Source organism: Prinia subflava, chromosome 2, assembly GCF_021018805.1.
Source record: "Prinia subflava isolate CZ2003 ecotype Zambia chromosome 2, Cam_Psub_1.2, whole genome shotgun sequence".
In the NCBI taxonomy this organism is placed as follows: domain Eukaryota; kingdom Metazoa; phylum Chordata; class Aves; order Passeriformes; family Cisticolidae; genus Prinia; species Prinia subflava.
Genome location: NC_086248.1, coordinates 83927342 through 83940330, shown reverse-complemented (window position 1 = coordinate 83940330; position 12989 = coordinate 83927342). Strand labels below are relative to the sequence as shown.

General features: G+C 42.2%; 1 protein-coding gene across 3 annotated transcripts in view; it reads right to left on the bottom strand.

Moving 5' to 3' along the window:
* The window catches only part of TTC7A (tetratricopeptide repeat domain 7A), a 170062-nt gene that overhangs the window by 121109 nt on the left and 35964 nt on the right, over window positions 1-12989 (bottom strand). For all 3 annotated transcript variants that reach the window (XM_063390825.1, XM_063390826.1, XM_063390827.1), the window contains 2 exons: window positions 6352-6489; window positions 5870-5953 (listed from right to left, as the gene is read on the bottom strand). In XM_063390825.1, coding sequence (XP_063246895.1) covers window positions 5870-5953; window positions 6352-6489 — 222 coding nt within the window. The remainder of the gene's footprint in view (window positions 1-5869; window positions 5954-6351; window positions 6490-12989) is intronic.

Below are 12989 nucleotides of genomic sequence, written 5' to 3'. Positions count from 1 at the left end.
TTGCTGCAGAATTATGTATTAAATATATTTTTAACTTTCCTTCTAACCTTCTGGAAAGCTGTATGTTGGCAATACAGGCATGGCTGAGTCAAACTTGAAGCTCCTTGAAGCACTTAGAGACATCTGCTTTTGCTGCACTGTTGAAATAAGGGGAAGGATTCCTTTTTTTTGGGTGCAGCGCAGATAGGAGCAGCTCAGACGTTAGCTTGTCATTATTTGGCTATGACCAGTGTGTATCAGCAACTTGCTAAGGGCTCCAAAATCAGAGTTCATGTCTGTCTGTGTAAGACTGGTTTCAAAACCTTAAAAATGCTGCCAGCACAAGCTCTGGGCAACACTGCAGCATGTCCAACTGCTGAGCAGCCAAAGGGAGCACAGTGACACTGCAAGACTAGCTCTGGGAAGAGCTGGAGCTTAATCCCTCAGAAATGCAGCTGAATGACAGATGTCAAGAAGGATTCGATTACTTCCCTTTGTATAACACCAGACACCTGCTGAAGCGCTACATGATTAAGAAAACCATTCAGGTAGACATGCATGATTTTTTCTTCCCTGTTGAATTAAAGAGAAACAAACGTAATGGGTAAGAGCAGAAAGGAGCATTTTGTGTAGTTGAAAGCAGCTTTATCTGCTTGGTATCATTTTGCAAGGTATCATGCTTGGAGCTTACATCTCCTACTGCCAAACCTGTCCATCTATATGGCAATGCTGACCATTGTTCCTGTGGTGCCCTCAGTATGGGCTAGAGGGGGCTGGGGAGGGTCAGCAACAACGCAGCTGCTTCTGAAGTCACACAATTGGTGTCAAACAAGCACTGAGCTGGCTGTGTTCGGCAGGGCTGGAGAGCTTTGTGGCAGGCACCACAGGAACACAAAACCACCATCAGCAATCCCCGTACAAGGCCTGCTGAGCATAGTCCTTGCCTCCAGGTACCTGCGTCCAGCTCCACTGAGCACTCACAGAGGCTCTTCCCCACAGACCCTGTAGCTGTTTCCAAGCTCTTCCTTTACTCACTCTTGAGACACTTCAGCCCCCAGTGAGAACACAGCTGAGGGGTGAAAGCAGACTATCCTCTCCTAGCAGATACTCCAGCCTTCCTTCAGATGACCTAAGACTTTACTACTACTCACTCTTCTCAAGACACATCCTAAAGCTCTTCACTCACTAAACAAGTTGTGTTGTGGGGTTTTTTTCAGGCAGAGACATTGAACATGAGTGCGAAAATGTTTCCATGCATTGCATACACTAACAACAATAAACATCCACTGTACTTTAAAAATCAAGACTCATGCGAGTTGAATGGTTCAATGAAGGCACCCAGCACTTTTAGACCATGCAGACTGTGTTCACAGAATAATTTCACAGCTATCCTTGAAGGACCTACCCTTGAGAAAATGGCAAATCAGTGTCACTAAACACAAATATTGTCTCCTCATGTGACAGGCAGAAGGCAGGCACCAATGTTGCTTCACGTTGTCCAAGGCTTGCATTTTAACACTCACAATGCAGATCTAGGAGACTTGCTTAAGTACCATAAATTTAAGCTAGAGCCTACTCATATTGCACTTCTGAGTCTCTAGTCCCAGGGAGCTCCAGCGACACTTTGGGACACCCAGCCTAGGTCCTGTGTGAGGACAGTAAGTGTGGAAGAGGACAGAAATCTGAAAAAGGGACATGTAACTGATCCAACTGGTCCAAGGCCAAGAAAATGCTTAGGAGTGCACAAGGACCCTATTACACATCCCTTGTGCTTGTAATACATCATCTAGACACTATGATCATTTTGCCTCCAACTTCAGCAATGTCGGGAGAGCTACCCTAGTCTGCCGGAGAGCTGGGTGCTGGTAACCTCCTGGGGAAACTGTTTCGCTGGAAAGCAGCAGCAGAGAACCAATCTACCTCAAGCAGCTCTCTCTCTTCACTGCTGCGAAGACTGTGAAGTTTTTTCTACTCTGAAAAAGAGAGTTTGGTCCTTCCTTTCCCCATCTCACGCAATGCTGGCCACTTTTTCAAAACCTTGAGACAAGCAGATGCAACTGTCTGCCCTGGTTTTACTCTGGCAGCAGGACAGTGGCTCATCTCATTGCCTGAGGACTCTGCCAGATGGCATCCCGCCGTCACCCCACTCGCCACTCAGACTCCAGCCTGTCCACGCAGGGCAGCAGAGGTAGGGAGCTGCAATGCCCACTCAGCCCCTAGCTGATATCACCACATAGCCAAGGTTATTACCAGCAGAAGCAACTTAAAGCATCTGTGAAGAACTCAGCTTTCAGCAGCACAGCAACAGGGCTGCTGCATTAGAATGATTTAAACCTCTCTGGCCTATTCAGAAAGGCACTTGGTGACACAGGACATCTCCCACCACGTATTTGCCATTGTCTAGGTTTTCCCAGCATTTCCTTTCCCTTCCCATCTAAATTTGCTTACAAAAGTATTTTGAATGTAACGGTGGATTTTTGTCATTCAGATATACATGCCTTTCTTGTACAGTGAATATACAGCTCAATATAAAAGGCATTCCTAAAAATGGGTTAAAAAACAACCAGACCACACCATCTTTCTCCTTATTCAAGTTGCTGAGAAACACAGGAAAATGAAATTGCTGTCACTCCATTATTTCCACCACTTAAGGGGATAAAAGACAGACAGGAAGGTTATGCTTCCCTGAGTTGTTTCATTCACTGTTTCAGGAAGCCCGAAGGCCTGTAGGAACTCACTGAAATGATGTGCCTATTTTTGTTAAGGCACATGCTTTTCAGAATAATGCGTAAACTCAATCCTACGTGCGGTAATGAGCCAACGTGGCTGGCTTGACATTCAGACTGATCACTTGTGAAAAATGACAATCACCATTTAGCAATTTTTTGGCTGGCAGAAGAAGAAACTACATTGAAATTTGACTTGATTGACTCAATCTGAATATACAAATTAAACAGTCAAATTCAGTGTAGAATAGAAGGCAAGATAGGATTTTATGGCACTTTTTAGAAGGTCATAGTTGAAAATCCTAAAAACATGTTTAAAAATAAAAGAAACCAAACTTTCCAGCATTTACAGGTTGATAAAACTGTTCCTGTCATGCTCAGGACTTATGAGCGGAATTTGCTGTACTGCAGAACAAGTAATGCTGCAGGATGTGAGGTTTCATTACCAAGAAATGAGATCATGAATTGGCTGTGATTGAGACAGGTGAAAATAGATCTTCACCTATAAAAGCTCAAGTGTACTGCACATTCTGCAGTCTAGACTAACCACACTATTTTCTCATCAGTTCTTTCTGCTACACTGGAGCACTTGCTTTTAAATTAACTGTCCTGCTATCAAGCTGCAAAGCAATATAAAAATGTATGCCACATCTCCCATTAGCAAGATGACGCATTGCAGAGTACATGACAGGAATCCTCAGGGAATACTTTGGGATTAGAAATGAAATACTGCACAGATGGGATTATAAGGGAATTCCCTCTGACCCATATAGGGCTCAGAACATTTAGCGCTTTCACATCAAAAGGCAAGATCGGGACATTTCACCTTGTAAATATTTAAAGTACAGGCAAAAAGATATGATGTACTTGAAAATCTGAAAAGATAGGACAGCTACAGAGATAAAAAAATAAAGAAGAGCAACACAAATATCTAAGTACCAAATATTCTGTAACATGTAGGGAAGGTGAAGAGGTATGCAAACATAGAACGGACAAGAACAGAAATGCCATGCAAGTTATTAGAAGCTAAAGATCAGGCCTCGCTTCTCCATGCTAACCTAAGACTGCAGCATAATTAGTCTCTGCATACACTCACTCTCAAACATCAGCAGTTAAAAATCTTGATTTACTCTCCACCAGATTACTAGAGCTACAGCATTGTCTGCTGTTGAGAACCAGGTTACACAACTTGTAAAGCCAATGAAGCTCGCAGACAAACCCCATGTTCATGGTAAGATTCTGTGCCTTTTCAGTCATGGCCTGTGTATCATTGCTGTCCTCAGTATTAAGGGATCAGGTACCTGAAGGGTTTGCAGAGACCCAGAGGGCAGGACTGTGCTAACTCCAGCTGAATTCCAAGGTGAGCTGGACATGACATGTAAGCCCTCACTTGACATAGGTCAGTGCAAGGTATTAGCACCATGGCACCAAGCTCATTGTTTAAGTATTCCACCAGTAGCTTCAGGTTTCCTTGTACACAGTTTGAGTCTAGCTGTTGTTTTCAAGCTTGGAATTGTATTTTGAAATGTTTGCACTGAACTTCTGCAGGAGTCTGTGAGGCTCTTTCTGACTAAAGATCTCTGTTCAGCTCCCTACTGATCTAATATGCATTGCCAAAGCCTTGGTATCTCACAAATCAGCCAGATCTGTTATATTTAAAAGAAGACAATGATGGAGTCCCAGAACAGAGTCAGAGTTTGCAAGGTCCCACAGAAGACACCCCTGGTGCCTCACAGAGGGGTCACTACAGATCTGCCTAGGGTGTTCCACAGACCCCCAGTGATTTAGGCTCCACACAATCTCCACAGGGCACTCTTTCTCCAGTGTTCCACTATCCTTATTGTTTTGCCTCTTAATAAGAAACATGAACTTGTGTTGTTGCAATTAGATACCATCACATCTTGTCCTAACCACTACAGATAAGATTAACCCCCTCCTTTTAAGAGCTCTTCAGGACTTGTTCCTCTCAGACTTTTTTCCTCCCCTTTAAGGTGAAAAAAATCATTTCAATCTTTCCACAGTACTGCTTACTATACCCTTAGTCACATGTGATGCTCTTTGACTTTCTCTCATTGTTCTACCATTCTTTTGAAGAAGAATGCTTAACAACAGACAGTCTTCCAAGACCAGGCTTTGCCTATGCTCACAGAAGTGAAGGAATTCCTTCAGACATCTTCCAAGCTTTGCAGCCACTAATACCTCACATGAAAATTTCTTTGCAAAAGCATAGATTCATCTCTTATTTCCATGCCAAACCCACTGTTTCTGGCTCAGCTTACAGCCATAAAAGGCCAGTAGTAGCTGGAATTCAGCAAATGAGTGCTAGCTGCTGGTCTCCACTCAGGCCCACGTGGATTCCTGTACACTCCATGGGCACAGAATACAGGACCATATTAAGTGGTCTACAACTGCACAGCATCAATCTGCTCATACCTCCCAAACGTGTGGGCGGGGACCCCAGAATGAATTAGCTAAATTTTGTACCATCTACATTTCCTACTCTTTTAAGAATTCCACTCTTTTGAGACTAATAAAGAAAAGCTCCTGTTACCTTTGCCTACTTTTCACAACCACACTTCAGCCATCTCAGTGGTTTACTGATGACTTTCACAAATACCACACTAATTTTAAAAACCACTTCTGCTGAAACACGTCCATGCCAACATTCACATTGTTTCTTTTTCTAGAGCGTATCTTGCAGCAAGCACTTCAAAAATATTAAACCTTACAAGTTCTCTATGAAAAAACATTTACATTTCCTTTAACAGATGGAGAAACCACAGCTTAAGTCAACTGCCCAGAGACACAGAGTGAACTGACGGCAGTTTTAGACATCAGTTCTTTCTAAGCCCGTTTATGTTCAACCTGCAGACAATGGACAGCTGTACAATGCTTTTCAACCCACAGCTTTGCACAAAATCCGTATTTCTCCTTGGTAATGAGAAAAAAACAGTATACAGAAAGAACTGTACTCAATACCAAACACACAGCCCTCATCACCAAGTGCAATCAGAGAGGAAAAGGAGAGCACTGTCCTTTCACAGAGCTGCCTGATGGCACCTACTCCCACAAAACACATGACTCTACACATTCAAACAAGTTACACAGATCCACTCTTCCAGAGGAAAATGTGCTCTTTCCGAGCCCTTTGGTTTGAACCTTACCTTTCCACAAGCTACCATGGACAGGGCAAGCTGGTACCAGAGGTGAAATTCATCAAATGCAAACTTCATGGCTCTCTCCAAGCACTGAGAAAGAAATGATGAAAGCAATATCAGACTTTATTTATTTTCCTTGTTACACCTTTTCTCAAGACTGCTGTTTGGGTCAGGAAACAATCTGTTGTGGCCCTGGAGATGCAGGTGATTCTATTTTTTTAATGATACCATTTTACACTTCTCAGCTAATGGGACATGGTAGGGTACATCATCACTTCAGAAGGCAGCCACTTTGTTCAAGTGCCTACATATAAATTACGTTAACGTCTCAAACAGCTCTGTGTGCATTTCTGGCCTGTGCAGCCCTACCTCTGTGGCTGTTTCTGCTAATTGCTAACTAGCACACTCCGTTTTCACCTTCCCCGACAAGCCACCACAAAGAGGAGCTTTGCCAGCATGTTTGGAGGGGCAGAGGCCGAGGGAGGTACCTCAGACAGCATCACATACTGCCCTCTTCTGCCCAGCGTGATGCTGAGGAGGTCGTAGACTGCAGAGGCATCCCGGAGGCTGACGGCTCGGTCATCCTGCTGCTCTGGGGCTCGGCTGATCACCGCGTCCCGGTTCGCCTGGCACACACACAAGGGAGGCTTCAGAAACCAAGAGAGCAAAACACAACTCACGCCTCCTTAGGAAGCTACACCCATCATTACTCACAGCATTTTGTTTCAAATCATCTCAAGGTTTTTTTCTTTTAAAAGTTTATCCCAGCATAAGGAAGGTGTTTCCACAGAAGTGCTTTTTAGCCACACGAAGCAAACTCAAGGAGATAGCTGTATCTACAGGAAGGAGCTGCTATACATATCTCATCTGGATTTGTGTCACAGAATTAGAGCATTATGAAACAGACCTACCAGATCCCATTTCCTGAATAATTAGAAATTCAAGGCCATCCTTAAACCATCTTCCTTATTACTTAATTGCCTGCAACTGTGACAACTGCTTGCAAGGTTGATAATTTATCTTCTGTGTCTATGCTAGTTTTCTTCACAATAATATTCACTTCTGTTGTACTTTTTTGCTACTCACCTTTTATTTTTTAATTTGAGCAGGTTGCCTAAATAATCAGATTTGTCAGTCATCAATTTAAAGCAATTAATGGGCAACGCAATACCTAATTTTTTTAGACAAATATACATAAAATATGTCTTAATTTTGCTAATCTATCAGTACATTGCTAGGCCTAGATCATGAAGAAGCATTACTTTTGACAGAAAACAATCAGTTCAGCAATTTCCAAGGATGTCCCAAAATACCACATGACACGGAGTCATATTTACCTCAAAATCCCAGCCCTTTGCATTTTTCTGAGCTCAAAAAGAGAGAGATTACAACTGCAGAGTAAATGGAAAAGTCCCTCTGACTCCCAAACACAGAGGGCCTCACCCAGACTGCCCAGCCTCTGGGAGAGGACGTGCTGGGTGCCACTGCGCCTGGGCACCATCTGATAGCACAGACACAGCGCTCAGCTGAGAGGGGTGCAACATCAGACACTCAGGTCTAGACATCTAAAAGATCAGAAAAATTAACAAAATTGCCAGCAATTTCACCTTGAGCAAAGTGTTCCCTCCTTGAAACAGGAAGGTTATGAGATTTATTTTACAATACAACTCTAATCTTACATCTATTTCTTTCTAATTGTGGGGAGATTTTTTTTTCCGTAAAAAGGTTAAACATGGGAATTAAGTGTAATAAAAATTTCCCGAATATGCAGCCCTTAAAGCCCACGCATATTTCATTGTGATTAAGCTGCAGCTGTTTCATCATGATTTTATCTGTGTAATGTCCCAGTTCCAAGTACTCTTCATCACAGCCTCCAGCCGAGACTGCAAACACAATTACTGACAACTAACACAATCTCAACCGAGAGCTAAATGGTAACTGCAGTTAAAGGCAAGCTGACAGATCAGACTCAGTCCTGTGTTTGCACAAATAAACTTACACCAACTCCTAGAACAACAAAGGCATTTTTCTTCTTTATGCTACTGCAAAAAGATGCAGTTCATGATTAAAAATAGTTCGGAACAATAGAATGCATGACAGAATGAAACCAACTTTAAAAATTTTGTGGAGTACAGTGCCATAGTTTGTCTACCTTTATTAGCAGAAATAAAAAAGAATTAAAAAATACATACATGTTTAGGCTCTGTTTGGATTTAACATAAGACTGCTACTTTAAAAGGGAAAAAGAAGTAAAGCCATATCCTGTATGATCCTTATTGCCAAGTGAATCCTCCCACACATATACAATAGCATTAACAGTTTTTTCTGCACCTGTTACATTGTTATGACAATTCTTTGTAGCAAACAGCTACTGAGATAGCACCCCCATGCTCTGTAATCTCATCAACAACCTCCCATTACAGTCTGCTATAGCCTGATGCTTTTTTGGGTATCCATCAAGTACCAAGCTATGATTTTTAAGTGGATGCATTAGCATAGATAGAAAATTAATCAAAACTCATGACTGTCCATCATGTTTTGCTAGAACGAAGAACACACCCCAATCTTGCAAAAGCAGGAACATGAGGCATATCACAAGGATGCAACATTCTAAAATTGCAGTCATACTGAGCATATTGTGTATTTTATACTTTACCCAAGCAGACAGCAGTTAAATGCAACATATGCATAGGTATGATGAATATTCTTTCAAGAAGGTCATAAACCTGCTGATTTTGTTCAAGCTTTCAAATCTCAAAGCCATAGAAGATCTTTCTATCTATCACTCTCTATGCTTCCATGCATAAAAGTTGCCACTAGCATATTCATTGTTACTTCTAGCTCAACAATTTCTTCAATACCAAACCTATTCCTAATTGCTAATTACAGCTGCTCTAAAAAAATAAATCAAGAGCCCACATTATAGTAGAGACATAAAAACCCCACAAACCCAAACGGCACAAACCTCATAAAAAAATGACTGAAGCAAGAATATGGATTGTGTCTAACACAGTAAGGTAAATCACTGTCCTAAGTAAGGCTCAAGGTACTACTGCAGTATACATACAGAGGTCAGAGAAGGGAATGTAAATCATTGTTTCCTGAAACCCACTCAGGAAACTGGCATGTCTCTGTGGTCTGCCTCTCAGAAGGGAGAGAAGGCAGGCTGCTGTCCCTCAGATCATCATCAACCTTTTTTTTTTGCCTTTGTTTATGTTTCTGTAAATATTATTTTGTCAGTGAGAAATCCTGACAGCCACTGGCAAGTACAAGGGCAAAACAGTTGCAATAGAGAATACACCCATTCTAGTGGGATAGGGAATTTTACCTAGTGAAATGTACACAGAGAGACACTTCATTTTGCATTTGAGAATGCAAAAATTCTAAGCTAATAACACCAACATTTTTTCAGTACCTGTGTTTCTGTTGTTTCAGACCACGAATTTTCCTGAACACAATTGGAAAAAAGGTTATTTGTACAAACCTGGTCTCAAGCAGTATATCCATAACATAAGCAGCAATTTCAATTTGTCCTACTGCATTATTTCCTCCCCCTCCACTATTAGCAACAGTAAAACATAGCTACAAACAAATTTTCAACACCCCCACCATGACTATTCCCTTTAAGCTGTTCCCACTGTCACACAGACGTGCCTCACAGCACACAAGCAGGATGGAGAGAGATGACAAGTCACACCAAGAGAAGCTCTGTTCAAGGCTGTTTTGTAGGGATGGAGAAGGTCACCAGTGCTACCAACACAAGCTTCACCACTGGGAATTAGCACAACTTGCATTATAAAGGCAAAAAATACACAGTCAATGCTCCTTTTTTTTTTAAGTATTCCAAGGCAATCAAGCAACCCAGAGATGCATCACACTTGTATGTTTTGGGATGCATTAGGCACAATTAGTTGTGCATATAGGTGGCTCAGATGTGACACCAATCCTGTCTGGGGAGATGGGACACATTTTGCAGTCAGCCCAGACCTAGGACATTGAGCATCCTCAGCCCCCCTCTGCACAGCCCAGTGACACAGCCTGTCTGCAGGCCACACACGCCCAAGAGGCTCCAGCCCAGGCTGGTAGCCCTGAGCTAACCCAGCATCCAGGCACTGTGGGCTCTCCAAACTGGACAGGGCACAGAACTGGGGGTCAGCAGGGCTGTTCAGTCTGGCTCCAAACACAGCAATGCCACCGTAGGGGACTTTCAGACCCACGCTGGCTCTGCCAGAGGGAACAGCTCTGCCTCTGCGAGCACCCCCGATACCTTCCTGTGTGCACACACAGTACACTTACCTGCAAACTAGATAAGCCCCCTATCCACAGAGGATTTGCTGTACATCAGTGATGCTTATTTATGGTTTGTTTACTTCAGGAAGAAAGGAAAAGAGCCACAGCAAATTCAAACAGCCTTTACTTCAGCAGTTATTACGCACACAGTTACGCTGCAGAAAATTAAATTTTACCACAGTACAAAGATGTGCTTCTTAATAAAACGTCAAGCGATCATATGAATTACAATAGAGTATATTCCATGTGGCAGCCCCTTCTACAGCAATTAGCTATGAAGTATCCTTTAATTGCTCACTTTGAAACATGGTTTCCCCTGCTTTTTCCAAAGAAGAAAAAGAAAGCAATTAAAATCTTTAATGAGTGCCTGCTGCCTGCCCCCTAATTCATGGGCATTCGAATGTTCAACTTGTGTCTTTTCATAATAGACATAATTGCCAGATCCACTGCAACCCATCTATACAGAACAGCAGCATGTTTTACACAGTGTACTGTAATAATGTAATTGGTGTGATTCAATACTACCATTAAGAGAGAAAAACAAATGCTGTGTGTGTAAGATTGACAACAGGCCTTTGAAATCATGCAATTGATGCCTTTTCTGCTAAGAGTTGGGAAATATTTAGCCCATATCCTTTGGGTCTCCCTTCTGCCTGTTTTGCCTGTACTGCCAACAAAATGAATGAATTCTTCACAATGGCAAGAAGCTATTCAATGCAAGAGGCTACAGACTTTCTGCCTAAGTTATTGATCATCTCTACACAGCACCTGAAGGTTTCCCTCACTAACATATGCAAAGAAAATATTCAGGGTTGACTGCACAGCTGCTGTGAAAATGGCATGTGGATAGAACAGGAAAGACAAACCATGCCCCAGGAACTCACAAAACTCCTCTCAGATACTACAACTCATTCCACTTCAAACCAGAAGCACAGCAAATGAAAACTGTATGGCATCATGGCATCACAGCAAATGTAAACCACATGGCATTTCTGGCAAGCAACAGAACACAAGTTACTGCTGCCCATTTCAGATGTCAAGTCATCAGAACAGCCCATTCTAAATGCCTATTAAATATGACCACATAAATCCACCTTACATGTTTCAGGTGCATTCTAACACCTTGTACTGTAGCAGAACTAATTCTGGAAACATCTCTGTAAGTAAGACAGACATACGCCCCTATCCAAAACAGCTGAACAACCCTACACAAAAGGAAGACAGAGAAGAAGGAAGTAAGCAAGTTTGTTTATGGATATTATCTTGGGTAACAAAGCAATCCATTTGCTAACAGTTGTCTGGATTTAGAAAGCTATCTTCCAAGAATTTACATCCTCCTTGCAAGTTTGGAAACAAGACTTACTACTACAAAGCAAAAGAAAAAAGCTCTCATACCCCGTTCTCCAGCAACTCACATTAGAACCATTTATTCAAGAGGTAATTAGCAGAGGTAGTTTATTTCCCACTTGAAACATCCTGCAGTCCATCTCTGCAGGTCCCAAACACATAGCTTTGCCCTGCAAACTAGTAAAGAGACAGCCAGATTTGGCACTGTAAGTGCACAAGTGTGATTTGGCAGGAACCAACAGAGCAGGCAACCCCGTCCCCAATTGTCTCCTTCAGCTGCCATAGTCCAACAGCCCTCAGTAAAATAGTCCTGATGGTCATCCAGCTGTTGTATCATCACTGGGCTTGGTGCCATTAAAAAAAAAGGAAAAAAGGGGGGAAAAAAGGAAAAACCAACCTACAAAACCAACAAGAGATTCTTCTTCGTTAACCCATTTGTCGGACAGAATTATTTTATAAAACTAGGAACTGAAGAGCTAACAGGTTTTATTTATTTCTGTGTTTAAAAATATATGGGTTTAATGTTATTCTGTTAAAGGCATGCTCACAGCCATGAGTTTGTTCTCACCAGTAAAAAGAACAGGACAAGTCCCAATATCTTCCTTCCCCCTCACCATCTGTTCCATGCTCTCAGGCCCTCCAAGGTCAAATCGCCTTTAGGGATTCAAATCAGAGAGATAAGATGGGGATGACATTTCTAATCTTTGTTACACAGGCACAGAATTTATTAGTTTTGGATACAAGGAGCTTCATTTCCACTAAGAGTGAATACAGAGCCAAAAAAAGTAAACCATGATACCTAGTATGTTTAGTGGACCACATCATCCAAAATTCCCAGTTGTAAGAGACAGCATTGCCAGCACTGAATAAAAGAATAAAAGTTTCAGACTGCATGTTGGACCTCAGATTCAAGAAGGGGAGGTTTCTAAATGTGAACAAAGAACTTTTTTCTTTTAACCTCAAAAGTAAACACAAAAAGTAATACTAAGTGTTCCATTCCTGGCTCTGAGAAGCTTCTGGCTAACTTTAAGGGCAGTGCAGTCAACTCTGAATACTCTTGAGAATAGCTACTAAAATAAACAAAACTGCAGCTAAGGGACAGTCAGGTCAAACCTCTTCTGTCTACACCCTGCAGCTCAAAGCACCAAAATCCCTGATGGCAGAACCAGTCCTGTACCCATGGGTAGGTGAAGCAGAAAAATCAGACTGCAGCAAGTCACAATATGACCTCAGTTCTCTTCACAAACAGTGTCACTGGTTTAGATGGGTTAAATGCTGTAAGAGAGGACTAGTGGTTTAAAAATAGGCAAGTCCTATTTCCCCAACATGTGATAGGAACACATCATTCTGCCACAGCCTGAGCTTGTAAAGGCTGTCACCAGCTGGCCTTCTTGGTCTGAAGGAGAGCATTTTTGTCCTCTCAGAAACACAGCCCATCCACACCATAACTTGGGCTGTACAAAAGGAATTACAGAGTAGCCAGGATCCA